Genomic DNA, 26,856 nt, shown 5'->3' on the forward strand with positions numbered 1-26,856 from the left:
AACGGAAGTCGTGAATCAAACATGTGAACGTGGACGGCGGACGTACTATTTCGGTGGGATATGTCTCGTCGTAGGGCTGCACAGCTGGAGCTCGCAGGACCATACGCAAAACTTCGATAGTGGCACTGCGCTCCCCTCTTTTATTATCGCAGGTGGCACAACTTGTAACGAACGACCTTGACATCTTGAGGACCCGCATGCACCCGTGAGAGCGGAGAAGGGGAGGGACGCAGGAGTTGCATATGGGATTACACTTAAGTAGTCCACATACGTATTCGCGGTTGGCAGCTCGCGGCGCAGTATACAGCCGTGTCCATTCCACATCTCCGCATGGCTCCTCCCCTTCGGGCTCCCGTGCTCCTCGTACGAGCGTTCATGCGTCCCTAGTCGCCACCAATTGGGCGCATTCAGATATTCAGAGTGCGGACTCGTTCGCGAGCGTACGCGCGTGGGCCTTCAGCGAGATCTGGTAGTGCCTCACCCAGCATGTGCAACCCAAGGAGCTATTATCCATGTATCCATCGCTACGTTTCCCATGCAAATTAGCGCAGTATTCGCAGGCGCGACAAAACGCACGCAAGTTCCGGCCTTGGAGCTCTGGAGTTCGGGAGTTCAGGATGTTAACATGAAGAGACAGAAAAGCAATCTTGTGTCTGTCATTCTTTCGTTTGTTCAGTGATAGAGCAACACTCATGGCATAGTTAGCGGCCCCGGAAGAACATGAGTATGAACTTGGAAGAGGACGAGAAATAAGCGAGGGAGCTTGCTGCGGGCAGCCACAACGCCTCCACGTGGCTCCCATCAAAGCGGGAATCGGTCGTGTAGGGTAGTAGCGTCTCTTGGACACGAACCATTAGAACTCGCTGCGCCCGGTTGGCGGTTCGTGAACATTTTTCGTCACATACTTCGTTGCTGAAACAATACTCTTCAGGGTCCATCAAAGACCCCTGGGCCCGAGCTCAATGTCCGTGTGTAAATGACAAGTTCAACTTCATTCCCGAGCTCCGACAAGCATCGGCATAGCGGACAGAGATGTCTTCCTAGACAAGCTGTTGGGGAAAAGGAATGGTTAACAATGGGCGATACACCCTTTTACTCCACTAAGAGCTGGATCCAGTTGGACGAAGACCTGAGGTCCAGCTGCGTCGTAACTACCATCACGAGACAGTCCGCATGTTTGTTACGGAAGGTGAGAACTTCACTAGTCAAGGGCCGCATAAGTTCACTAGTCAGTTATCTTTGCAATTTACCAGCTGATGTTACCGTTGGCGTATTCTCTATTGAGCAGCGTAGCCAGGCCGACTCACCACAAACCGGAGGACAATGTACCTGATGGGTTATGTAGGTGACTTTCCTCTACTTTCCTCTACCTTCTTGCGTAACATTGCGCACGTTTTTGGAAACTATCAGAAGATACCGAGGGAACCCCGGCATAACGCTCCACAATCTATTGCGGTCAGAATGCCGTATACCTAGCCGGCGTTCCATACGTCGCCCGGGGCGGGGTGGTTCTGAAGATACACATCCCCATATATCACTCTGGCTCAACCAGGTCCTACATGAGTACCGCTCATCGAACTCTACAGTTCTAGGGTGCGTATGACTCTATACTCCCGATGCATCGATGCCTCGCAGTAACTTGGGCGTGCGAATGCCGAACTCTCACAATCGCCGTTGCAAGTACCGCACTACTGGATCGCCGGAGACGACGATCCCTGCAATCATCTCGCTTTCTCCGGCGCAGGCCATGCTCACGTTAATCCTCCAGTGTGGGAATGCGCTGGCATACGTGGTCATATCGATGAAGAACTCCAAGTCAAGCGACCGCCAATACTCACTCATGCCGACCTCATCGGAGGAATACCAATGAGCCTCTCTTCTTAGCCCCAACGCTCCCACCACTGCTCAATCTTGGCGAAGATCCTCTGCGGCACCCACAGGAGCAGATGTGGAGCTCGCACTCCGCACTTCTCACTACTATTGCGAATGATAGACTCGCAACGCAACGACGACTCGAAGCGCCTATGGAGAGACGCATGGTGAGCGACCGTCCAAGGAGCTCGGGTAAGGTACATCTCTCCCCGAAGGTCCCGGAGATACGCCCTAGTACGCTCGCTGATACCCGCGCATACTCCAGGATGCCATAACGTTACTCCGACCTTGCCTGGAGCTGCAGTTGTACACGTCAACGCTTATTACCGAGCGACGCGGCGGGGCTCACCCCCACACAGATGAATCAATGGGAGTGGCATATCGGGAACGCCGAGGATCGAGCTTCTGGTATTCAGTAATTAATACAACATCTGGAAACTCCGCCAGGTACTGCAATGGGTATCACGCATCATCTCACGGACGGCTTTCCCTGAAGTTCATTGTGAGTTCTAGTGCGTTGCTCGGACACGGTCCCGGTGCGCCAATCATACTTTGGATTTGATGGCAGGCTTGGCTGACTTGCGGGGCTCAGAATATCGGTGTCGTCGAGGCTGGTTGCGTACAGCAGGAAATCGGGAGTAACGTCTTCTCCGAGAGCTGAGCCATTTAGACGAGAACTTGAAGCAGACGCTCAGGAGCGTCAATCAGGAACGCAAGCTTGCTGCTTAAGCGTATCTCCTGCGAAGCTTGTGCGGAGGATGCTGGCATGGTGATGCAAGGGCGATCGTGAGCAGGGCAGAAGTGCGGACAGAGAAGAGAAGAGAAGGTGCCACCGGGGGAACGCGTGGCTTACTCCGTGAGGAACACCAATTGTATCGAGTACATGAAGGTAACTTACACGTACAACATTGGCAGCCTGAGATACGTATATCCAAGTACATGGCGGAGACAACACTCGGACCGAGCTTCTCTGTCGCACTGCGGTTACGCGAAACCTCCGCACGCAATGAAGGAATGGTATCATGGTACAACAGCGATTGCATTCAACGCGAGATTTCTGAAACCGGGATATACAACACTTCTATAGTACAACACGATCATCATTTCTTTTACGAAGTATCACCTCTCGGACACTTCTAGGCAGTCAGCGCAGCGCGGACAATCTCCCGGGTCTTGAGCTCCATGTCGCCAAAGACCTTGAGGGCGTCCGCGAGGTACACCCTCGTCTGCTCGTCCGAAGCGATGGACTCCTTGAGCGCAGCGGCGCCGTTGTCGAGGTACTTGATGCTCTTCACCTCGTCCGAGACTATGTCGTCGAGCATTAGCATACCGGATGCAAAGCAATGAAGGGTATAACGAAATTTACCGGAAGCGCTTGCGAGCTCGGGGTCGATGGGGATGGGCTCAGCGCTGGTTGCAGCACTGAGCTGGTCCAACACGACCGCGGGGAGCGTGAGGTGCTCGGGGCCAAGAGCAGCCAAGGCGACGGCCTGCAAGATCTCTCCGTCAGCCGACGCTCCCTCTCGTTCCAAGAGCAGAAACAGAACGCTACCTCTTTCCCATTCACGATACTGGTGCCACGAAACAAGAATAGCGAGAGGTACGGCCATCAGACCGGCGCGATGACAGCTGACTGCGGTATCAACCTACCTGGCCGGGAGGATCTCGGTCTTGGTCCCGATGTCGCGGTAGACCTTGACGATCTGGCGGATGATGGGCATGCGGGGGTGTTCCTTGGCGACGTCCGCATACTCTGTCCAGAGGGCGGGCTCGAAGTGGACGCGGAGCTCTAAACAGAGACCAGTGCATCAGTGAGTAGTTGCAATAATGACAAGAAGGAAGTAGAGACTAACGGTTGAGCCATGGGGCGATGTACAGGCAGCCCGCTTCGTGAGCAGCGAGGGCCTGAGAGACGGAGAAGAGGCTGGTGGCGAGCGTGCGGATGCCCTCCTTCTCGACCTCCCTGCAGGCGAGGAGCGCCTCCGGGGTAGAGGGGATCTTGATGCACACACGGGATCTGCGCAGGAACAGGACAACGGTAACAATTATTACAAATGTCCAGCATGCTGTGCGACCCCAGAGCAGAGCGTACGCACCTCGGGATGCCGTGCTCCTCGAGCAACGCGACGAGCTTGCGGGCGTGGTTCGCGGTCGCCTCGGTGTCGTACGCGAGCAGCGGCGAGGTCTGCGTGTGCACACGGCCGGTGAGGTATGGGAAGACCTGCTTGCAGAAGAGCGCAGCCTGCGGTGCGGTGTGAGTGCGGGAGAGACACCGAAGTGGTAATCAGTGAACATGATCAATCTCAGCAATCGTACGCGCAAGGAGATGCCCGCATGCTGTGCACCGGCATTTCGTACTCACGAGCAAGTCCACGGTCTCCAGGACCTGGGCGTCAATGTCGAGATCGCCTTTGGTAGATTTGATCTGGTCGATCGCGGTCTTGAGGATGTCGGCGCGCTCGGGGCGGGAGGCCTCCACGCAGACCATGGCCTGGTTGGAGGTCATGTCGTGCAGCTTGACCCCGGCCTTGGTGTAGCGGGCGGACACGGTGGGGTCCATCGAGTCGACGTCGACGGCCGTGAGGGCGGAGACGTGGTAGAGCAGAGTCTGAGCCATTGCGAGCAGGTTCGGGAAGTGCGGGGCTGGGTGCGAGATGCGGGGAGGTGACGATGGAGGGGAGTGTGGGTCGTCCGTGGGGGCTTTTCTAGAGCTACGCTCTTAGGTCGATTTACGGGATTTGCGTGTGCTGCGGTCTCTTCGCGTTTTCTGGGGTCGGCGCGGTGGACGTATGTCTCCTGCAGAAATTGTGCATCGTACCGATTTGGGCGACATGCAGCGTCTCATGCCGATACAAAGGACCGGCGGTGTTTAGGCGACACGGACGAGCACTCACCTTGGATCATGAGAGGAAGAAGCGCACCCAGTATTAAGCGAGGATTAGACTGCGGGCGGTTGCACCTGGAACCGTGTGAAGTACCTGAATCTTGAGAATAAGAATCAACCTCGACCTCCACCCTCATTGTGGGGCTTCTCGTCAACGACCTGTTCCATCACTTCATACCTTAAGCGATCTGAATTCGCATCAGTGCAGACAATGCTGCGTTATCCATTGTTGGGGACAAGTGTGTGCGGCAGACGAGCGTCCAAGTGGGCTTCCCGCGTCTCAGAAGAAGTTGATTGGGCGACAAGTGGAGAGCCTCACTGGTCATGGAAAAGCGCTATCGTGAAGAATCTCCGGACACACACAGTACTTCTCCTGCCCCAAAACTATCGGGCCCGACCCTGAATTACGCGCGATGACTCATATCTCCGGACGCACGTAGAGATTTCAAAGTGCACCATTCACGACAGCGCGAGGAAGTACTATTGTTGAGAAACGGGGTGTTCATGCTCTGAATAGCTCCCGGATGAAACGTAAACCCCTTCGTACTCCAGGACGTTCACGGCATGGGGAGACTACGATTGCGGAATAGTATGCGGTCACCGTGTCAATGACGCACCACAGTGTCCATACGCATATGTTAATCTGTCCAGCACGATCCTTGAAGACAGCGGGTTTCCGTGTCTGCCATGGCCCGGATTAGCGGCTACCGACCGCATATTCGGAGGTGCAGCTAGGGCCTTTGCTCTCTGCTATTGCGTGCAGCCGTGAAGGCCGGTACCAAGGTCCGGACAGAACCCCTTGCGAACAAAGTAACTGTCATGGCCGGCGTATGTGGAAACATGCCATCAAATCATTCCGAAGTTCACCCCATGGGCACCGCTGTTCGTGTTATTGCATCCACGGCCCACGGCTTTCCACTCTCGCTAAAACCGTTATCAAGACCCATGCACGGCTATGTGCCATCCGCTCAACGATAGGAGGTAATGGCGTGCCGCGGTCATGGTGTTTGGCCATAGCTCGGTGTTTCCCGTTGATGCTGTGACATAACCCGCAGTGTGCTTCGACTTCGGGAAGCCTCTGGTATCAAAGGTGCTTATGCAGTGTCCTTGTCTTCCCTCCGTTTAGCGAGCAGGAATGCTAGGCATGGTGTTCCGCACGGCTACACTCTGTCGAGCCTGAGAACAATACATGCGGGTTCCGCTGCTTCTGCTCTGATGCCACTCTGTCTCCAAACCCCGCCATTTGCAAAGACCATCGATACTCTCACTCGCCGCCGAGACGCTACTTAATACAGACCGGCGGCGATTACGATGCGGTCAGAGTACTCAACACGGAAGTGGGGTGTTCACGTTCACTCTCCGAGGGTTGCTACTCTGACCGCCGAGATCGCAGCGCCGAGTCTGGAGCGTTATCGTCACGAACACATACGCAAATCCTTTTCAAGAAGCAGGAGAGGATAGGCTTGCGTCAGGAATAGGGCCGGGTATATAATTCGCGTGCGAGATAGTGGGTACCAGCTGACAGCCCACGCATCTTCTGGTCCCACTTCTCAGCCGCTTCTGCACCCACAATGTCTTTCACAAACGCGCCCAGCTTCTACAACCCCACCGTCAAGACCGTGCAGGGGGCGAACAGCAAGACGTTCAAGCGCCCAGACTTCGACACCAAGCTCACCATCCCGCAGCTGTTCGAACACCATGCGAAGAACAGCCCCGAGCACGCAGTCTTCGCGTACATCGATGACGACGGCCAGGAGAAGATTATCCGCTTCCCCGAGGTCTATCGCGCGATCCAGAAGTCTGCGACGATCGCCTCCGCTCACTACAACCGCCTGTCCGACTACTACGCCAAGGCACAGGAGGGCAAGAGCGAGGACGATCCTCCGGCTATCGGAATCCTCTCCACGACAGGTACACCATCATGGGCATTGTCTCGACCCTGCAGCGCTTACTCACCTGTGTCGTGTCGTGGATCGCAGATTCGATCTCATTCTACACCTTCAAGGTGGGGTTGATGTACCTCGGGGTGACGCCGTTCCCAATCTCGACGCGCAACTCGGCTATCGCGGTCGCACACCTGGTGTCGAAGACGGGTGTGAAGCAGATGTTCGTCAGCGGGGATCCTGCGATGCAACGACTTGCGAAGGAGGCGAACGAGATTCTCGTGAAGGACGGGCTGGACTTCGAAGTACTCCCGATGCCGTTATTTGAGGACATCTACGGACCAGGGGAAGACGAAGACTTGGTGCCGATGGCGCATCTGTACGAGGAGAAGAAGTGCATCATCCTGCACTCGTCGGGTGAGCGATGGTTCAGTCAGAGCTGTGCTGCGCACCGGTGCCGCGGAGTGGGCGCTGGCGCCTGTTTGATCTCCGTGGCGCTTGAGCTTGCAGTTGATGCTTGATGCTGACTTCCACGTTGTGTTGCTGCAGGGTCCACCGCTTTCCCGAAGCCAATTCGGTTTATGGGCAAGACTCTGCGGCAATGGGGAACCTTCGTTTGTGGGTATCTCTCCCTAACTTCCCCCCTCTCGCGCCATCTCACGTGTTCTCATGCAGACTTCGGCGACGTCGACTTCTGCGGGGTTCGTGTTGGCGGCCAGCCGAACCCGATGTTCCGTACGTGCTTCCCTCGCCGACTCATTCGATGCCGCTAATTCGAATTTTACAGATATCATGGGTGCTCTCATGATTGCCTGGACGGTACATGTTCCTGTCAGGACTGCTTCTCATACCATGCTGACTTTGCTGAACAGGTCTTCGACGGTATGACGTGGACAATGTTCAAGCCATCCTGGCCAGCTGTTCTTCCCACTCCAGAGACGTTCCTTGACTCTCTCATTGCAACGAGGAGCGAGATCGTCTACTGTGTTCCTGCGTTCATTGAGGCAAGTCCCGCTTCTGTTCGGCGTTCGCGTCGAATCCTTATCAACTCTCATGTCTAGGCATGGGCGCAAAACCCGGATAACATGGACAAGATCCGCACACTCCGTGCTATGGTACGTCTGCACTTCATTTATATACGGATTGTGACTTATACGTACGTGCAGATCTACGCAGGCGCCCCCATGAACAAGCAGATCGGCGACGCAATCGCCGCTCAGAACATCGCACTCATCCCGTTCTACGGCCTGTACGTGTTTCCTTGTCTTGAAAGTCGATCTTTAAGCATGTCTACTCTCCCTTTCTTTGTCTCTTCCCCTGCTCGCTATGTCATATTCCTATGACATGAAACTTCAACTGATGTATCACCCTCAGGACGGAGATCGGCGCGGTCGTGCGTTTGATCCCCGACCCAGATACCATGGACAAGCCCGAGTGGGACTATTTCCAGATCTCGCCGCACATCAATCTCCGTCTCATTCCCCAGGAGGGACAGCCTGGCCTCTTCGAGCCTATCGCATTCGTGAGTACAGCTCCTCCCTTACCCGTGGACCCATAGACGAGCGTCTGACCTCATCCTATGCGTTGCAGGAATCGGCCACTAACACCCCCAACGTATTCAATGCAGTCATTGACGGAAAGCCGGCCTACGAAACGAGCGATCTATTGGAGCAGCACCCGACGAAGCCTCACCTCTTCCGTGTCTTCGGACGCGTCGACGACCAACTCATGCTCTCCACCGGCGAGAAGACGAATCCCGCGCCTTTGGGTACGTGACGCGTTCGTTTTTATCCTTGAATCTGTGATGCTTAATCCGGTTCCTTGCACTCGCAGAGGCGATTCTGTTGGAGGACCCGAATGTCTACGCATGCCTGATGTTTGGCCGTGGACGGTTCCAGAACGGCGTTCTGATCCAACCGCAGGAGTCCTTCGACCCAAGGGACGAAGCCGCGCTTGAAGCGTACAGGAACAAGATCTGGTACGTGGTATCTTCCAGAGCTCGGATTTGAGACTGCCACTGACACTCAACGCCAATCTAGGCCGTCTATTGAGAAGATGAACGCATACGCCCCGTCGCACTCACGCATCTTCAAGGAGGTATGTCATTTGCCGCACGTTCTGCACGAATCAGGACACTCACAGCGTCGTCCCACTGTAGATGATCATGGTTACGACGCCCGAGAAGCCGCTTGAGTACACCGCCAAGGGCACACCGCGCCGCCAGGTCTGCATCGCCTCCTACTCCGAAGAGATCGACGCGCTCTACAAGAAGGTCGAGGAGTCGTCACAGCTCGATATCGCGCCCCCACGCGACTGGTCCGTCGAGTCTGTGCACCAGTACGTGCGCGAGATCGTCAAGACAGTCATGAAGAACCCGGACATCAAGGACACAGACGACCTCTTCCAGCAGGGCTGTGACAGGTACGTGTCCTCTCCTTCCTCCTCCACCAATCATCCTGACCACGCCTCGACCGACGCGCAGCCTGCAAGCAACCTGGATCCGTAACACGACGATCCACTCCCTCCGCTCTGCCTCGTCCGTCAACATCCACGCAATCCCCTCCACCTTCGTCTACGCCAACCCCACCATCAACGCGCTCGCCGCCTACATCTCGGGCATGATCTCCGGCAAGGCCGTCGACAAGAACGCGGAGCGCGCCGCGGCGATCGACCGCATGCGCACCCTGCTCGACAAGTACAGCGCAGGGTTCGAGGCGAGGTTCCCCGAGAAGGAGACCCTCGCGAACGGGCATGCGCACGGGAACGGGCACGTCAATGGGAACGGGCACGGGAACGGGTATGCGAACGGGTACGCTAACGGGCACATCAACGGGAACGGGTATGCGAACGGACATGGGATGGAGACAGTGCTTGTCACTGGTACGACGGGACGTCTCGGCTCGCACCTCCTCGCGCAACTGCTCGAGCGGCTGGATGTCGCGCGGGTGTATGCCCTCAACCGTGGCTCGCCTGGTTCGGAGGCAGCCCTGGAGAAGCGTTCGCGTGCGGCCTTCAGGCAGTGGGGTCTGGATGAGTCACTCCTGGACAGCGGACGAGTATCGTTCCACCCCGCCGACCTCTCGAAGCCGCACTTCGACCTCGGCGAGACGCTCTACGACGAGGTGAGAGAAATACAAGCTATTAACTTCCGGAGTGTGACTGATCGCATCTACCTTTTTTAGATGAGGAACAGCGTCACGCAAATCATCCATAACGGTGAGCTTAAGCGAGATACATGTGTAGACGGGAAGATGATGCTTACTGGTATCCACACCAGCATGGCGCGTGGACTTCAACGTCGCACTCCCCTCCTTCGAGCCCCTCATCGCCGGCGCCCGCAACCTCCTCGATTTCGCTCTCAACTCCACAATTCCCGGCGGCCCCCGCACGCTCTTCGTCAGCTCCATCTCCTCCATGCGCCGTACGTGCACCGTCCTCCAATCACACTCACACTGCTAGACTCACGCAATCCCGCACAGACCACGTATATTCGACGCCTGCCGCAGAGACGCTCGATGTCGAGCCCAGCATCGCGTACGGCATGGGCTACAGCGAGAGCAAGTGGGTGACGGAACAACTTTTCGGCCGCGCAGCCAAGCAGACAGGGCTCAAGACGACCTCGGTGCGTGTCGGCCAGGTCAGCGGCGATCAACAGACAGGCGGCTGGAACACGACCGAATGGGTCGCTGCGCTCACGCGCGTCAGCCAGCGGCTCGGCTGCATCCCTGTCAAGGACGAGGTGAGTATCTCCTGCTTCGCGTCTTCTTCTCCTCGTCACATCCTAACCACTCGCACAATCATTCGCAGGACCTGACCTGGGTCGCGGTCGACGTCGTCGCCGCCGCCCTGCAAGAGATGGTCGACTCGGACGAGCGCGTCCTCCACCTCGTCTCGCCCTACCCCGTTCCCTGGAACAACGTCTTCGTTCCCATCGCCGAGCGGCTCGGGGTGCCCGCGGTGCCCTACGCGGAGTGGCTCGCGCGCCTCGAACAGTCCGCGGCGGCGGCGAGTGCGCGCCCGAGCGCAGAGCAGCACGACGCGGCGCACAACCTCATCGACTTCTTCAAGACCGCGGGCATGGGCGGGTCCAAGGGCCCGCTGAGCACCGAGAAGGCGGTGCGCTGCTCGAAGACGCTTGCGGAGGTGCGCCCGATTGGCCGGGAGGACGCGCTGAACTACGTCGAGTTTTGGGGGAAGGTCGGCCATCTGAAGCTGTGAGAGGCGGTATTGCGCGATATTGCCGTCTTTGAATTGGGATATTGGATGAAACGTGAGAAGGGCCCCATGCAGGACGAAATCATCTTGTTCATATCAGGTTTGTTACAGCCCTCGAGTTCAAAACGTGTAGGAATGTCTCGCATAGAAGTCTTTGTATATCATGTATAACGAGTCGCATGGGTTACACGTCCACAGTGAACATTGGTCCGAGTCTGACACTCCCCAGCCAGCGGAGGTAGTGGCGAAAAGTCTACCCTCATGACGAGGAGTCCACGCCTCACAGGTCAGTCGTGGACATGCGCAATGTCTAGATTCTGCAGATGACCACAGGATTCTCGATAATCTGTTGGCCGTAAGGACATCAGGAGAGCAGTCATTGACCACGGAGGTCAAGGAATCGCGAACGAAGGAGGGAGCCTGGCAGGGCAGATAGGCCGTCTGCAATACATGTCATCGCGGGAGCGGGTAGAAGTGAAGTGGGGTACACGGGTGTCCTCGAGGACAAAGGGATGGATGCCGGTTCGGTCCTGGATTCTGCGTCTGGTGTCGGGTCAAAATGATGGGGACTTGCGCTCTGGGTGCGCTTGCCGGCGGTCGCAAGGGGAACATGAGCATAAGAGATACCGTGACTGCCGATGTCGTTCTGCGACTGTACGATGTCTGTCGCGTAACAGGATTCAGCTGCAACCCTGCATAGCCTGGTCAAATCACTGGTTCGCGGGAATGGACCGAGATCAGTAGGGAGTTGCGGTGTGTCCCGGGCTTCTTTTGCAGTAGGAACGTAATACACCTCCAGCGCGGCGCGGGAAGGTGATCCAATGACCGGGAACGTCGAGTCCCAGTATGACGGATAAAATCAGGGACCGAGGACCTTCTTGGACACAGGCGACAAGGCGTGGGTGAACGAAGACCACTATGTACCCGCGAATGAGGGCTTCCTCCGCCGTCCGGTAACCAAACGAAGAGAAGCGAGGGTGAACTCCACCTGGTGAGCCCGCGTGTAACCGTGCTTGCGGCATCTGTTCAGGATAGCCGATGTATTGGGAGAAATCTGGCATCTAGCACCAAAATGCATGGTTAGTGCGAGCAAATATGGAGGGTTGCTGATTCAAGGATAATAAAGACAGCTAGTTTAGCGAAGATGAAGAAGTGCAGATATTCGGGGCTCTCCGGGAGACGGGAGGTGCTAGCAAGAAGCTTAAGGGCGAGAACGTACCTCTGGCCTGCAGTACATAGAAATATGCACATACACCAGTGCTACGGCACATACTGCCACCAGTATCCATTCACTTCTCGTATCTTGTGTATTGCGAGGGTTCTCGACGGGTAGGAAACCGACGATCAACCCCGTCAAACATATACAAGCAAGCGAGAGGTAACAGGGCCGAGACCAGAATCGTCACCGCGTCGCAAATCTGAAGCAACTGCGTGCGCTACAAGTGGTAGAGCAGGAATACAATGAGGAGCAGGAGGAAGGGCTGCCTAGTCCCATCGTGTCCTCGTAACGCCCAACTTTACATCTAATCTTATCAGTGAGCGCTTGAGAGTGCGGCAACGACTTGGCAAGATCGTCTCCAAACCGTCAACTCACACCGTACCTCGATTGAATGATGGGCAGAATCGTAAGTCAAGTCATAAGTTGACTCTAATTCAGGTTTAAAACTGTTGATGCGAGTAGCTTGCATTGAATCCACCTCCAACAGGGCCGACGCGACGAGTTGCTTCAGTTTGCTGGAAACGAGGCTTGAAACCATGTTCGATGCAGGACAGCGCGTGTAGGTACCTGTAAGATACTTCTAACACTTGATAAATCCCAGACTTTGTGTACTGACGCCATTTTCAGTCCTGCCGTGGCAGCTGCTGTTCAGTTAAGTGCCATTACGGGTGGCACGAACGCGACTATCATGTATGAGTGACAGCCCGGGATTTTCTTGCCATCTACAGCATACCATCCTCTACGCGTGTATTCTGTGCGGTCCTAGGTATCGTTGCAGTGCTTTTCGCAGCGGCACATGATGCTGTAGCCGCCCTCTTTGCTTCGGCGAGCCGCCGAGCATGACGTTACATCTGCACCCTGGAAAGCCAAAATCCGGCCGGCATGCAACGGCAACTGGAGAGCTGACTGCTCTCCGCCATCTCAACATTCACCCCAATTGTGTAGCTTCACTTCATGGAGCCCGTCTGGGAACGGAAGGACAAGCCGAAACGGTGAGCGGAGTCTCACGGCGCTGAACTGCCGCAAAGGCATAGATATAAGGTGCGAAGTCTCGACTAGAACGCGCCTCTTGCCTACTCAATGATGAAGATTCATCAGATTGGTTTCATATTCTGCATTCTTGCCAGCAGGGTGGTGGCCGCGACTTCTTCGCACCATGTACGTATGTCGCACTGAGTTCTCCGCTCGCCCGATGGACTAACCAAGCCATGTTCAGAGTGACACTCAGATCCAATGGGGAACATGCGATCCATCCCTCGTCAACGACACATCACTGTCCTGCGGGTTCTTCAATGTCCCACTAGACTATCAGGATCCCTCCGTCGGCAACGCGCGATTGGCCATGATCAAAGCTAATGCAACCGGGGAGCGCCGCGGTACAGTCCTCTTCAATCCCGGTGAGTGCATTTTGCGCTTCCAGATCAGAACTCCGCTAACAGGCAGTACAGGCGGACCTGGAGAAGCTACTTTTGCCGTCGTGAATCAATACAAGGAACTTCTTCTCGAAGTCACCGGTGGCGCATACGACATCGTGAGCTGGGATCCGAGAGGTGTCGGAAAACTGACGATGTTAGTGACACCTTGCCTCACTTCAGCGTGTTATTTCACACATGATGTTCCTTTTCAGACCTGGCGATACCTTCTGTTTCGACGGCATTGAAGAATATATTGAGTTATTTAACGGGACAATTGAACTGAAGGGAATCGAGGAGATCGGCGACTTTTCCGACCCGGCCGATGTAGACGCACTTCTTGCACAAGCCCCAGAAATGCAGAAGAAGTACGAGGATATCGGCAACAAGTGTCTCCGCGGTTCGAACGGCAAGTTTCTGAGGTACATGGGGACTGCGGCGACAGTCCGGGACATGGTCTCTATCGCGAACGTCCTTGAAGGCCCTGATGTCCCGATCAACTACCTCGGGATATCCTTCGGAACCGTCATCGGTGCTTCGTTCGTCAACAGTGAGTAGAGAACCATGTTCTGCGACGTCGAAGCTGACATTTTGGTGCATCATTTAGTGTTTCCAGAGGTAGAGGATGCCCTGAGGCTCGTTGAGTCAAGGCTGATCTCGCAACCAGCGCGTCGGGAGAGTGATCATTGATGGCGTCCTGGACCCGGTCTTACTCGCAACCAAAGAGATATCCACCGTAAGTTCCGACCCATTACCTGCCATACGTTCCGTTCTACTAATCTCCCTCGTCGCGGACGCCTCAGCATTTCTGGCACCAGCTTGTTTCTGTAGACACGATCTACAAGGCGCTGATCACCGGATGTGCACTCACAGGCCCCACTGGCTGCGCGGCTGCGTCAGAAGGCGATGGACCACTCGATATCGACGTCAAGGTCCAGGCGCTGCTCAGAACTGCGTACGAGGCGGCCAAAGTCAACATGTCGGCCCCTCTCACATCGGGGCTGATCCGCAGTGAGTGGTTCGCCAGGCGCAGATCATATCGTATTGTTGACATGTACTTTGCAGCACAGTCATTCTTCCAGATGTACACACCTCCGAACTGGTCAAGTCTTATGAACGAGGCATATCCGGAAGCCGTGCAGATAATCAAGGGCGAAGCTCCTGGAAACCTATCTCTCAACAGGAAGTCAAGCGATCCAACTTCCCGCAGCTCGTACGTCTCGTTTGCAATTGGCACTCAAAGGCTGTCCTTGATTAATTCGCGTCGCTTACAGCCTCATGCGACGCGTTTTGAGCGACTCCCCTTCCTACAGTGCCCCCGCAATACTCTGCGCGGACAGCGTCGACCTCCAAGGGACAACGATGGCCGACGTCTTCAACGGAATAATAGAGGGCACCCGAAAAGCCTCACACATGTGTAAGTACTCCACCACACGACGTCTACTTCGCCAAATGAATGATACTGATCATACCACATATGCCTAGTCGGCGCCGGGTGGTACGCCGAGTTCTACCAATGCTCCTTCTGGCCCGTTCGGTCAGTCGAGCGGTACCAAGGCCCGTTCAACAAGAAGCTCGCGAACAAGATCATAGTTGGATCAAACACTGTCAGCCCTCGTCCTCTCCGTTCAAGTTGGCTCAATTGCTGACATGGACCTCCGATACACTCTGCAGTACGACCCGATCACGACGCTCGCAGGGGCCCAGAAACTTACCAGTCTTCTCGGAGAGGACGCGGTGCTCGTCCGGCTGAACGGATTTGGGGTACGTGCTTGTTAGCTTTATGCGCAGCGACGGTACCAATCGACCTTGAACTCCACGCGCGGCCCGGGTAAAGCACACTGCTATCGTCGGTGAGCCGTCGGCATGCATACGCCAGACATACAGCGCGTATTTTACGAATGGGACGGTGAGTAGTCTCTTCACTTCGCGGACGTAGTCCGCAGAACGAGACAGTCTGATACGGTGCCCGACTTGCAGCTTCCTGCCCACAACACCGTGTGCGAGGTCGATGCGGACTTCGAGGTCTTCGCTGGTGTCTATACTGGGGATATCTTGGCGCATTTGCCTGGCGGGGATATCTAGTAGTTTCACGGACATTCTGACGTCGAAACAAGATGGAAAGGTGCGTGTATGCTAGCCTTCTGAGACCTTCCTTCGCTCACAATATGTATTCAGCACGTCGGGTATAGCCGGCGTTAGAAGATACATTCGTTCAAGTACCGTATGCTGAGCAACCCTTGTATGTTACCAAGTGCAAGAACAGAACTATCAGGAGAGAGTGCGATAGCGCTGGAAGGCATTAGCTCCGTATGCTCTCCGACATATTCCCCACTCTTTGCGTCCCAGACGCGAAGTGTATACTCGTTAAGATGTAAGATGTGCTGTCCACTTTGTGAGAATGCCAGGATACACAGAACGTCAGCAAAGCGGCCAGGAGGTGCGATAGATAGTACCCTATTCCCACTGAATGTGTTGAAGACGTGAATCGTAATTCCTGGGGAGCGTGCTAAGATGACCGCAATCAACTCTCCATTGGGTGAGAATGTCGCTGTCCGAGTCCGGACCCGGGAGTGGTAGTCGTGTCTCCGGAGAAGGACCTGATTCGTCCCGCAGCTTGTATGCCAGAGCTGGACAGTATCCTGGTTGGATACGGTCAGGATGCGGCTGCTGTCCGATGGAGAGAATCCCACAACTTCCAGGGTTCGACGGTTACCGAACGATTCGTCATGAAGCTTGCATGCGAACTCCCCAGTGTGAAGGCAGTTCATATCCCATACAAGGCAAAAATCGTCGCCTCCTCCGGTTACCATTCTGCGCCCATCTGAGGAGAACAAGATGGAGGTGACTGCGCCGCGGTGACCTTCCAGTACTCTATGATGATACAAGTTGGTATCCCAGATTTCGATGTTTCCAGAGGTGGAGCCAGCAGCAATGGTGGAACCGTCGGGAGCCCATTTGACGACGCAATACTTGGGGGCACGGAGAGTGGTAGGAAGTTCCCCAGGAGTGTGAACTGAACCGGCTACATGAGAGCGAAGTTGGCGCACTTCCTGTCCAAAAGGAACGGAGAATAGGCCAATATCATCGACACCCAGTACGGCGAGAAGACGACCGTCGGGGGAGAACGCGAGGTTCGACGATAGATAAGGGCGATGTGTACTCCATTTGCAGATGGCTTCCCGCGCCGCGACATCCCAAATGACGACCGTGGTAGAGAGTGCCTCGAAAGTGATGGCCATCCAACAGTTATCTGGGGAGAAGGCGATTCTCTCGACTTTGAAGGGATGCCAGATTGCCTGATATGTGGATTGCACTACGAGTACAACGGCCATGAGTTCTTTGTAGCCAGTTATCATCCAAATCGACTCACTCGGAGGATTCACCCGCTTAATCATACCTCGTCTCTCCAGTTCCGGGAACCCCTTCTCAAACAGTTTCATCCATAGGTTAGATGTGCCGCTTCTTCTTCTTCTCTCTGCCAGTGGCAGCATAAACGTCACAGAGCGCAGGCCACTGAAGCGTTTTCCGAGAAGATCGTTCTCGAGCGCCCTGAGCGTCTCAGTTACCGGGTCACTCCCATACGTCGGAGTAGAAGAGAGGAATCCCAAAAACGAGATCTCTAGAGATGCAAGAGTACCATGTGGGATGGTAGCAAGGAGATTGCGGATGACTTCGACCTCTTGTGTTCCGAATTGACCTAATTGGGAGGTCATGTTGACCTTAAGAGAGCGGAGCCGTTGCATATCGGACAATGAAGGTTGGAGCTCTGAATTACGAGAAGTTCAGTGATCAACCATGGACACCCGAGTACTGAGCACGAACCATGTTTCCTTTCATGGGACACATGGAGCCCGAGGGTCTCGAGTGTGAAGCGTGAAAGGTGCAGGAGGATTTTGACCATTTCACCTGCCATGTTTATGTCCTCCACCTGGTTCCAGTGCGACTCAATCAGAGTGAACGAAGTTCCGAGGAGGCTAGCAACGTACGTATAGACTGGAGAGAGGCAGACTGCTGGTCATAAGCTTCAATGACAGTACAGTTGAATATTGTACGCGTTGTTGAACGTTCACGGAAGAACAGTGCAAGATACGGAGGGAACGGAGGGAACGGATTGAGGTCATGACATCGAGGAGGCGACCCAGTGTGGCAAATGCGATGGAGGAGATGCGCAACTCCCGTACGGTGTGCGCGTATGTTCGAATACACGCCTTAGCGCATCTTTGGATTTCGTTCCAGTTGATAGAGGCCATGCTAATGGAAGATAGGTTCGGTAGCTGTGGGAGGAGGAGGACGAGAGCCAGGGAGGTGAAGTCTGCCACCTCGGGGTTGATTGTCCAACGAAGGGTGTCGGTCGGAGGTTGAAGCGCCATAACCTCCACAATTGCGCCCAATTTATTATTGGAAGAAAGAGTAGTGTTGAGCTTTCCCAGTTGAGCCTTGCTATGGATCCGGACTACGCGGAAGAGGTGGTAGTAACAGCGGGGACGCCATCTCTTGCAAACCAAGGCACTTGACAAGAGAGCTTGTCGGTTCAGCTCGGGTAGCTGGTCAATGATGAGCTCTTCTATATCCAGGGGGAAAGGGAGCAGTACAGTCGCCATGACTTGAGCAGAGGAGATGATCGATGAGAGAGGTGCAGGCTGAAATCCGAGGATTCCCATGACGGGCGTAGCGCCAGAAACACAACTTCTCCGCGGTCCCCCATATTCCAGCACCTGTGGCCGACCTCCTGACGTCGATATCAATGAATATACTGGTAACTACACACTGACAGGTCGACATGAACTTTGGTATCTTTGTCAGAATAATGCGGCCTGACAGAGCACTAGTGAATGATCCGCCGCTCGTCCTATCCGCAAGTATCTTGTCGCTACGCATCAATTCCAGTACTTCTGAGCATATATCCCCAAGATGGCCTTCGCGAGAACATCTGAGTATGGTTGCGCATCCACAGCCGTATACACCCTCTCGCCCTGAAGCGCGTTCAGCGCAGTCAGCAGGTCGTCTTGGGTGAAATTGTCGAAGACGAGGTCGATGGGCGTGTCGTCCGGAAGACCGGTAGGAGCGTCCGAGCCTGTGTAGTCGGGTGTAGGGAAGAACGGCTGTCACACAGAGTCGCAGGTTAGTGCACATCCCGTGAATTGTGACCGGGTGCCGTGTTGTGGACGTACCAGAGGCGTGTGCGGGATGTCGTCGCCGACCCCGGGGCAAGACTAGTAATCGAGAGGTACATATGAGCCCGAGAGTGCAACAACTGGCGAAACAAGACCACTTACGTCGGACGTAACATATCCCAGCGTCACGTTCTCATCATCGCGACGCTCAGTCCCATACAGAGAAGCCCGGCGGTCCATCTCCTCCAACCACGCCCGATACTGCACGTCAACGTCCCCTCTCGCATACCGCTCCTCGTCAAGCTCGCGCCGCCTCTTCGAAGTCGCCACCCCATTCATGGTGGGCAAGACCTGGCGCGCGATCGAGAGCGGGATGTTAGGGATGTACGAGAAGAAGTTCTCAAAGGGAGAGGCCGTGAGCTGGTCGTTCTTTGTGAACGGACCTGCGAAGATATCAAAGCGCTGCGAGCCCGCAGTCGCAATCATGATGTGCGGGATGTCCGCGCGCGAGTTGTTGACAGTGAGTGAGTAGGTCATGGCTTCGGCGTAGAGCGATAGGAGGGAGTCGTTTGATGGATACGGCGCCCTATCGTCGGAGCCACGTAAAGCCACGAAGTTAGCACTGGCAGCATTCAACAAGGTAAATGACAACGTACCGGGTGAGCGTGTAGTCGTGCGGCGCAGTGCCGTAGAACATACTCAAGTTAAACTGCTCGGCCAGGTCGTTGAGGCCCTTTGTGATAGACTTCCCCTGCAGGGTGTCGAATGTGGAATTTCTTCGGCCCGAGTGGAACTGTATGGAGCGTCAGAGGTGGTGATGCGCCCGGCGCGTACTCTACAAGGCACACCTCGTAGGTCACTCGGTTGGTATCCAGGTACCGGCGCGAGAAGGTGAGGTTCTTCGTGGACCCTTTGTGGTCCAGATTTGCGCCTGACTGACTCAGACAAGCTCGGGTCTGACACATGTGCGACACTTACTCATCCAACCTGCAGGAGCGTATCAGTAAAGGTTCCCAGATGCCACACAGAGTGAACATACCGACTGTTTCCATGTACCTGCCACTCTCGAGAGCCATAGAACGACCGTCGTATTGAACTGCAAGCTGTCTTGAGTATACGGAAGTTGCGGGACGTGCAACAACACCCACCGCAGTCGCGGATATGAGTATGACCTACGTCACGATTAGTGCTGAAAAAAATCGACAGTGAACTTGGATCGCACCTCCAAGGATGAGGATTGGTGTGGTAGGATGAACGGCACGGATAGCGTTGAACACCGTGGGCCAGTGGTCCGATGTCTTGACAGGCATGTGCCTGCGAGATCCCATCAGTATGAAAGGGAACCGAGCCTGAGCCTAATATACCCACCCTGCGAGCAAGAAGAAGTCGGGTTCCTCCTTGATCGCTTCGGAAAACTAGACGAAAGTCGCACGATAAATGCACTGAGCTACTCATGAGAACTAAGGACCCGTACCCATTGTTCCTTGACCATGTCCTCAACTTTCTGAACAATCGTGCCGGCATCGTTGCCTGTGAAGTCGAACAAGACGCCAAGGGAGGTGACTTTGCGACCCCTGCGAGGTGAGCGTGAGTACAGCCCTGGAACAACCAGATACGAATGCGACGTACTTGCGGGTCTTGAACTTTACGTAGCGATCTTATGGAACGTGCTTGTGAGCTTCGATGCACATAGATATGATAGAAACCACACGTACTGCCCACAGGCACGCTGACATTTTTGCCGAACTCATCGGTAACGGTGAGGTTGACGTTCGACGAGAGGTAACGTCCGTTGAGCTTGGGCGCAAAGGTCTTGTGCATGTCGTAGGTGATATTGTAGATGTACAGTTCGTGGCTGAACAACGTCATGAGCAGGTGGGTATTGATGTAGTAGAGACACACGTCACTGACTTGCCGATGGCCATGATATCGTAGGGAAGTTTGAACAGGAACTTATTACTCTGAGATCAAGATTCAGCCACCGAGTCGCACCTATCAGGATACCGAGAGTCTTGAACGGTACACTTACTTCGTGACCATCCAGTCCACCCGGAGGGAAGCCGTCTGAGACGCCCGTACCTGATATCGACGCCAGCTATTAGTCAATGATGGCTAATTAGTCTCAGTCACAATCAGCCCACCGTCGTGCAAATCACCGGAATCGACCAACAGCAGATCGACATCTTTTTCCTGCAAGGTATATATATAAGTCTCGCCATGAGTTTGATGGAGAAACTATGACCACTCACGAGCGCGAGTTGCTTCATATGCGTCACGAAAGACGCGAAGTCACCCAAGTCGCCGCTGACATGTATTCAGATCAATAACTTGAGGTCCGACTCGGACGCACGCGCGACTCACCTATAGTTTGGTTCCGGAAAGGAGAGCTTTTGGTGCCCGAGAAGCCACCCATGGCTATCAGTGGTGTGAATGATGTTCACGTCGCCCCACTCCAGCGGTCGATTGGGGGGCGCAAGAGCTACTTGCGGATAGGCGCGACGCTCGGGGCCATGACCGTGATGATGATCTTCATGGGGGCAAGCGTGGATCGCAGCCGCAGTGAAGAGTGCCACAAGCCAAGGGACTCGGAGCTGCATCCTCATGGAGATCTAGGTCGAGGGACGAGGAGACGAGTCGCTGTCAGGGCAGGTTTCTTATACGCGTGAATCACGGCGGCTTTTCAGACGCCCTAGTAGCGCGGCTTGATATAGAAAACGAGTTGATGCTTAGCCTCATCAACTAGCGTTGCCGCAAGTTGTAGCCTCATCAACTCCATAGTGTTGCCACAAGATGTAAGCTGCCGGCTATGTATTGCCCTCGCAGCCCAAACAGTCAACGTACTCACTCACCTGTCTTCAAAGATTCGCCACACAGTCTGATGGAGGATCGCCTCTCGCCATTAAGGTTGAGAAGCCTTTTCGATCTGAACTTGAGGCCTAAGAACTGCTGAAAGATGGAACCGAAGAAAGAGTTGCAGATCAAACTACCTGTCGTGGGATGCAATCAAGTGGCTATGTTCTAAGGTTCGAAATGCAAGCGCATGCACATGCAGGCTGTGCGGAAGCGCCGTCGCCGCATCCCTCTCGAAGCAGCTGTCGGATCTACAGTGTATGTGGATCCCGCTTATCCAAGTACCCACCGCCACATCCTCGCCATCTAGATGTGCAACCTTCGGGCTATGTCATCCACGCCTGCCATATACGCTCCGCAGCCAAGCCCGACATATAACGAAGGTTTTGCGGAGCATCTCTATGCTGTCCTCGATCTGCTTGATGATGCCTTTTTGGATGTCAAAAAGATCGAGAGGCTGGTAATGAGCGACATGGGGTAAGAGAAGGAAGAGAAACAATATCGCCCTGCCACCCCGAGAACAGCCGCCGAAGTACACACAGCCTCGATATCCATGCCGCCGACCGAGCGCACTCTCCCACCAATAATACTCAACTCCAGCAGTACCTCTCCAAGCAGGCCTTGCAGATTCCGCTCCGCGATATCCCAGCATCCCGTCTGGCGCGATCCACAACAGCACACGCCAGACACGCAGGCCATAAAGGGTCCTTTACCTCGCCTCCGTGTGTCCGGATCGGAATGCCCTGCGTGGCTACGTCGAACACCTCGTCCATCATCGCCTGTACTTCGTCGGGAGGATACTGGAGCTGGTTCGTAGAAGTGTTAGTGAGCGGAGGCTCCCCGAGGGGCGGACCGCCATTCGCCAAGTAAATGACGAGCGGATCACCGCGGGATGAGGGGCTGTCGCAGCCGAAGAAGGTCGGGCGGCGGGTCAGGTTCCTAGCGACGAAGGTGTTCGCGGAAGATGGGACTGGAGGGAACGAATATGTCGATGGGAAGAGCTTCACGCGATTTTCAGTAGCCTACAAACATCGATCGTTCAGGAGCTGAGCATAGATCAACTAGCCTCAAGAATTCTGCACGTACGATTAGGGAGCTCCCGTTTGTCCAGTTATCTGGAGTGTCTGCAGGCTGAACAGGTACCGTCAGCCATGAAAAACTGCAATATGGATACCACCACCTACAGCATCTATCGCAATTATGGTGTCGACATCGCGAGCCTTGACAAGCAGCGGCTGGAGAGGAGTCACTTCTCCATCCTCACCACCGTCTACCAATGCGAGAAGCTCCTGGTCCGAGTCGGGGAATGTCGCCTTCGAGACGCCGAAGAACGGATTGGGAATTTCCGCGGCATCGAGTCGAATCCCGGGCTGAGGGAAGAGTACTTCTAATGCGGCAATGATGGGCCCAACAGAGGACGCAGCTAGTGCTTCCGCCTAAGAAGCACTGGTCAGCATACCCCTCATCACCTGCACGAATGAATGACTCACTGAAGTGTTGAACTCGTTGAACAGATCGGAAGATACCCCCTCTATGAAAGAGAGCTGATCGAATCCCGTGGCGCAGACGGAATCCCCAGGAGAGCCCAAGAACTTGGTGGGAGTAAACGCCCCAAGAATAGGGTCGAACGAGCCCATCTCGACTTCGAAGTGCGATGTCAGATCACGAACGCTACCTGAAATGATGATTCTGTACTCACAAATGTTGAACTCGTATATGGGATTGGTGAGCGGGACGGCATTTCCAGGTTCGGTGACCACTTGTCCTGTGGTCCGGCTTGTGAGAGAATCGGCGACAAGGATAGGAAAAGGCTGTGCATGCGCCGCAAAGGTTGAACTATCACAAACAAATTAGTAGGTGATCATGCACCTCGTACATGTTGCTCACGTATTCGCGATGGAAGATAGCGTGGTCCCAGCTCCATGGGGAATAGTCACATCGAAGAAGTTGGCGGCGGTGGTTCCATTGACGAAATGCCTCGAGAGTGCACGACCCCAGACGTCCGCGAGAGTCACCGGGAACCCAGCCGTCCTCTTCAGCGCAATTTCCTCGATGAGCTCTGTCACGAACGCGGTCGTCACGGTGGCGTCTCCTGGCTGCAGCAAGTCGATCTGAGTGAGCCATCCGCCAAAGCCGTTTCCGTCTGCATTCGCGGGTCCGAACACTAGGTCAGGAAGAGTGGGAAAGTTGGCCTGTGCTAACGAGGAAACCAGCCACGAGCCGCCCGAGAGGCCCGAGAGGTACGTCGCGGTCTGCAGCAGACCCCCCGTTCCTGCGTGTACCGACGTTTTGTTCCGTCCGTCTAGTGCATTGAGCACTCCAGCGCCGAAGATCGCTGCTCGATGGCCTCCTCCGCTGGTCGCGATACCGAGAGTAGGTAACGCGTCCTTCCCATATAATCCAAGGAGTATGGCGTCGACGTATGATGGAAGGGAGGTACGGGTGCTCGCTTGTACATTGCGGAGGTAGTTTGCCCATGATCTTGGAAGGACGTGCGATCTCCGCCCTGAGACGTAGTCTGCCTCGTGGGAGCTCAAAGTTTGCGTGTGAGCGACCTCACGAACGAGCGTCGTGCCGGCAGGACATGGTTCGAGGGTAGGCGCATAAGCGATAGCAGCTGCAACTTGGGCGGAAATACCAGAAGATAGTGCCAGGAGGTATGATAGGAGCGTGATAACTCTGAGACGGTGGCCCATAGTCTCGGGTCTCGAAGGTCGCGGAAACGAGAGTCAAGCGAAGCGAGGCTACCGGGGTTCGTCCAGCGCAGGCGGCAAGGCATCATATATGCACCTCCGGAGGATGACACACGTGGGGGACAGGGACAACAATATTGTCCGGGTGCTGATTGGGCCGATGTCCAGCATGGTCGGGGGAGATGGAACATAAGTGGTCGGAGCTCAATAGCAGAGACTGGAAATAGACCCAACCAGGTCCGACCAAGCCGATTGATGCATCAGAACGCGCGAGACAATCTGGTCGATAACGGACACTCACGCAGGATCGTATGTGCCAACGACTGCCCTTCGCGGCGTTCGCATTGACGGGAGCGCTGCGCACGAAGGGATCCGAGCCCGAGATTTGATGGCAACGGTTCTCACGGTCTGTTGTGCGACCTTGTGATAGCGGCGACCTGTCGTTCGAGCAGAATTTGACAATGACCAAGGATTGACTGAACGTTCGTAAGATCTGCAGAACCGGACATGAGGACGCGGGGAGTGCAGCGGCGCCTGTAACGCCACAATGTTCTTGCAAGAGAAGCAGTTTTGCACTACTCTCAGGCCTCTGGGTGCAATACAGATAAGATCTCAGGCCAGGAACAACTAGATGACGTCGCAGTGAAGACGGTTTTAAGGGTGCATGCCATTCTGCACGAAACGGAGAGGAGGGCCAGGGTCTCTCACGAGAAGTGTCCGCGCCGAACATAAATGGGACTGCTGACAGCGGTATGGCACTTCGCTGAGTCACAGCGACAGAATACATTGGCAGGGGGTATCGGGTGTCAAAGAGAGTTCCTAGTAGGGATTGGCCGCGTCTGCAACTTCTCACAGATTCTTCGCCAAGGGGCTGATCTGGGCCAAACCAGGGAAGAAAGAGGTTGGGATGGTGCTATACATATCGCATCGTCTGATCAGTCTTGGAACGCGCCATAGAGTTCCGGATATACTCACGGAGTGGGGATAGCAGCGTCAGTCGCGAATCCAGTAGAGAGATCTCCAGACATGGTGGTCGGCGTCGTGTATCCGCTGGGCTTCGTCACCGTTGAGGTCACGACGGCGTAGCTGGTGTGAGTCGAGCCGCTCTTGATGCAAGACACGCCCGAGCCATACGCGCTCTCACACTTGACGATCGCCTCGTCCGTCTCGGACCACATGTAGACGTTCGTCAGAGTGATGTCGTAACACGGAGCACCATCCGCGCAGATCAGCTGGATCGGCGGCCGAGCCACGCCGTCTACAACATTGCCGTCCCAGTTCTGGGGAAGGGTCGGTGAGTCTTCCAGGGAGCTGGAGAGAACGACAGTCAACTTACCGAGAAGGTTATGTTAGAGAGCTGCACTCCATCACCTGAGCCGGGGGTCTGTGAGGACCAGTATTGGTTGATGTCCAAGCCGTAGGCGGTGCCCCGAGAGATGAAGTTGTCGAATACGACGTTACGAACGTAGCCAGATCCGAGATTACTCCCAGTGAAAACGCCGAAAGAAATTTCAGATATATAGTGAATGTTCGGCAACGGGGTGATGGGAGTGCGAGGCATCCAGTATGGTCTCGTATGATAGTCAAAAATGAGACTGTTTTTTAAACATGCATGATGGGGGTGAACAATATTGATATTCGGATCACATGTACCACTATTATAATCCATATATCTACGTACTCTCACCACACATATTCGATCCCTCTGAAATATACGGATACGGTAGAAGCAATTCTGATGAATCACGCTGATATATAGTGAACTTCCAGTGCTGGGATTATGGTGCATTACTCAAATATATCTGTCTACTACAGAAACGCTACGCTATGAATCTGGAATCACGGTGTCTGTGCAGACGTAGCGGGGTAGGCGACAACGGGCAACGAGAGCGAGCGGGTGGGTAGACGACAAGTGCAGGTGGGCGAGAGGATGGGCGGGCGAGTAACAAGAGTGGATAGGCAAGTAACAAGAGCAGGCAGGTGAGCGACAAGAGCAGACAGGCAGTGAGTCATGGAGGCGGGCAAGAGCGGATAGATGACGCGCGACAGGAGCGGGCGGGCGAAGGTGGGCAAGGACAGCAGGCGGGCAGCGAGCGGGCAAGGACAGCGGGTGGGCAGCAAGCGGGCAGGTACGAGAGCGGGCAGGCAGCGAGCGGGCAGGCACGAGAGCGGGCAGGCAGGGCAACAAGAGCAGGCGGACCAACGACGAGAGCAAGCGGGCGAGGTGGGCAGCGAGTCATGAGGACAGGCGAGAGCGGGCAATGAGAGCGAGAGGTCGACGTGAGAGGGTGGGCGACGAGAGTAGGTGGACGATCGTGACCGGATGATGAGAGTAAATGGACGATGTGAGGTGAGGATTTTGATATAAGTAGGTATACAACCAGTCCAGGATATGAGAGCGAGCAGGTGAGATAGTGGGTGATGGGGGCGGGTGGATGATGTGCGAGGGCAAGGAGAGCAGGTGCGGAGACGTAGCAATCAGTGGAGTCAGTGACACAAGTTACAGGCAGTCTTCTTTGTCTCTCTTGAGCTTGAGAGTTCCGGTTTTGATGTTGAAGTATGTCGATGTTGGGCAGCTAGGAGCATAGATGATCGATGAGCGACTCAGTGAGGGGAGCAAGGAAAGAGCGCAAGGACTTGGACTCGGAGCGAAGTTCGTTGCCTGTGACTTGAGATCAGCTGACGCTCATACCTCCGACAATCTCCGACAC

General features: G+C 55.0%; 7 protein-coding genes across 7 annotated transcripts in view; 2 read left to right on the forward strand and 5 right to left on the reverse strand.

Moving 5' to 3' along the window:
- Positions 1–2,983: 2,983 nt before the first annotated feature.
- On the reverse strand, positions 2,984–4,728 carry L226DRAFT_231584 (aldolase). Its single transcript, XM_067673099.1, has 7 exons — positions 4,235–4,728; positions 3,969–4,114; positions 3,726–3,889; positions 3,523–3,661; positions 3,425–3,443; positions 3,239–3,362; positions 2,984–3,178 (listed from the first exon to the last, which is right to left on the reverse strand). The coding sequence occupies exons 1-7, from the start codon at positions 4,487–4,489 to the stop codon at positions 3,009–3,011; spliced, it is 1,017 nt and encodes a 338-aa protein (XP_067530763.1). The 5' UTR covers positions 4,490–4,728; the 3' UTR covers positions 2,984–3,008.
- Positions 4,729–6,287: 1,559 nt separating this feature from the next.
- Positions 6,288–11,106, forward strand: L226DRAFT_539045 (acetyl-CoA synthetase-like protein). Its single transcript, XM_067681615.1, has 18 exons — positions 6,288–6,667; positions 6,736–7,056; positions 7,189–7,257; positions 7,315–7,374; positions 7,427–7,458; positions 7,512–7,643; positions 7,701–7,754; positions 7,806–7,888; positions 8,014–8,161; positions 8,230–8,407; positions 8,473–8,617; positions 8,679–8,736; positions 8,798–9,060; positions 9,122–9,761; positions 9,822–9,855; positions 9,917–10,060; positions 10,119–10,378; positions 10,447–11,106. The coding sequence occupies exons 1-18, from the start codon at positions 6,328–6,330 to the stop codon at positions 10,855–10,857; spliced, it is 3,372 nt and encodes a 1,123-aa protein (XP_067530764.1). The 5' UTR covers positions 6,288–6,327; the 3' UTR covers positions 10,858–11,106.
- A 1,921-nt stretch (positions 11,107–13,027) lies between these two features.
- Positions 13,028–15,814, forward strand: L226DRAFT_616270 (alpha/beta-hydrolase; the record flags this gene model as incomplete). The annotated part of the gene is made up of 16 exons (XM_067686883.1): positions 13,028–13,065; positions 13,108–13,114; positions 13,172–13,231; positions 13,290–13,470; positions 13,522–13,642; positions 13,701–14,035; positions 14,093–14,103; positions 14,153–14,221; positions 14,289–14,496; positions 14,551–14,698; positions 14,760–14,902; positions 14,971–15,092; positions 15,160–15,249; positions 15,323–15,394; positions 15,466–15,610; positions 15,664–15,814. 15 exons carry the CDS (start codon positions 13,028–13,030, stop codon positions 15,568–15,570), a joined length of 1,710 nt encoding a protein of 569 aa, XP_067530765.1. The 3' UTR covers positions 15,571–15,610; positions 15,664–15,814.
- Positions 15,815–16,291: 477 nt separating this feature from the next.
- On the reverse strand, positions 16,292–18,149 carry L226DRAFT_574914 (uncharacterized protein; the record flags this gene model as incomplete). The annotated part of the gene is made up of 5 exons (XM_067685122.1): positions 16,292–16,501; positions 16,536–16,801; positions 16,859–17,254; positions 17,311–17,416; positions 17,475–18,149. 5 exons carry the CDS (start codon positions 18,147–18,149, stop codon positions 16,292–16,294), a joined length of 1,653 nt encoding a protein of 550 aa, XP_067530766.1.
- Positions 18,095–21,265, reverse strand: L226DRAFT_539048 (uncharacterized protein). Its single transcript, XM_067681616.1, has 18 exons — positions 20,964–21,265; positions 20,852–20,906; positions 20,744–20,792; positions 20,632–20,681; positions 20,514–20,563; positions 20,318–20,457; positions 20,232–20,259; positions 20,077–20,176; positions 19,971–20,017; positions 19,825–19,916; positions 19,751–19,774; positions 19,642–19,698; positions 19,581–19,589; positions 19,451–19,533; positions 19,259–19,395; positions 18,765–19,188; positions 18,660–18,701; positions 18,095–18,590 (listed from the first exon to the last, which is right to left on the reverse strand). The coding sequence occupies exons 1-18, from the start codon at positions 21,203–21,205 to the stop codon at positions 18,366–18,368; spliced, it is 1,854 nt and encodes a 617-aa protein (XP_067530767.1). The 5' UTR covers positions 21,206–21,265; the 3' UTR covers positions 18,095–18,365.
- Positions 21,266–22,042: 777 nt separating this feature from the next.
- L226DRAFT_470514 (lysophospholipase) lies at positions 22,043–24,148 on the reverse strand (the record flags this gene model as incomplete). The annotated part of the gene is made up of 6 exons (XM_067676310.1): positions 22,043–22,474; positions 22,539–22,583; positions 22,637–22,888; positions 22,943–23,094; positions 23,152–23,288; positions 23,340–24,148. The coding sequence occupies 6 exons, from the start codon at positions 24,146–24,148 to the stop codon at positions 22,043–22,045; spliced, it is 1,827 nt and encodes a 608-aa protein (XP_067530768.1).
- A 406-nt stretch (positions 24,149–24,554) lies between these two features.
- L226DRAFT_593737 (rhamnogalacturonase) overlaps positions 24,555–26,856 on the reverse strand; it is a gene marked incomplete at its 5' end in the record, with an annotated part of 3,888 nt that continues 1,586 nt past the window's right edge. Inside the window, 3 exons of the mRNA XM_067685621.1 lie at positions 24,555–25,058; positions 25,121–25,425; positions 25,482–25,629. Of these exons, the coding sequence (XP_067530769.1) occupies positions 24,995–25,058; positions 25,121–25,425; positions 25,482–25,629 (517 nt within the window). The 3' untranslated portion in view covers positions 24,555–24,994. The remainder of the gene's footprint in view (positions 25,059–25,120; positions 25,426–25,481; positions 25,630–26,856) is intronic.

The sequence above is a fragment of the Lentinus tigrinus genome, assembly GCF_003813185.1.
Source record: "Lentinus tigrinus ALCF2SS1-7 unplaced genomic scaffold L226scaffold_39, whole genome shotgun sequence".
Taxonomy (NCBI): domain Eukaryota; kingdom Fungi; phylum Basidiomycota; class Agaricomycetes; order Polyporales; family Polyporaceae; genus Lentinus; species Lentinus tigrinus.

Bases quoted from the DNA above. Each gene is read 5' to 3' on its own strand.
- L226DRAFT_539048 (XM_067681616.1), bottom strand. From the start codon at position 21,205: ATGAGGATGCAGCTCCGAGTCCCTTGGCTTGTGGCACTCTTCACTGCG. The intron at 19,917-19,970 runs GTGGGTATATTA...GGGATCTCGCAG, and splicing joins GACTTCTTCTTGCTCGCAGG to GCACATGCCTGTCAAGACAT. The intron at 18,702-18,764 runs GTAAGTGGTCTT...CTCGATTACTAG, and splicing joins TGGGATATGTTACGTCCGAC to TCTTGCCCCGGGGTCGGCGA.
- L226DRAFT_539045 (XM_067681615.1), top strand. From the start codon at position 6,328: ATGTCTTTCACAAACGCGCCCAGCTTCTACAACCCCACCGTCAAGACC. The intron at 7,889-8,013 runs GTACGTGTTTCC...TATCACCCTCAG, and splicing joins CTCATCCCGTTCTACGGCCT to GACGGAGATCGGCGCGGTCG. The intron at 8,618-8,678 runs GTACGTGGTATC...ACGCCAATCTAG, and splicing joins GCGTACAGGAACAAGATCTG to GCCGTCTATTGAGAAGATGA.
- L226DRAFT_231584 (XM_067673099.1), bottom strand. From the start codon at position 4,489: ATGGCTCAGACTCTGCTCTACCACGTCTCCGCCCTCACGGCCGTCGAC. The intron at 4,115-4,234 runs GTGAGTACGAAA...ACCGCACCGCAG, and splicing joins TGGAGACCGTGGACTTGCTC to GCTGCGCTCTTCTGCAAGCA. The intron at 3,890-3,968 runs GTGCGTACGCTC...GTTCCTGCGCAG, and splicing joins GAGGAGCACGGCATCCCGAG to ATCCCGTGTGTGCATCAAGA.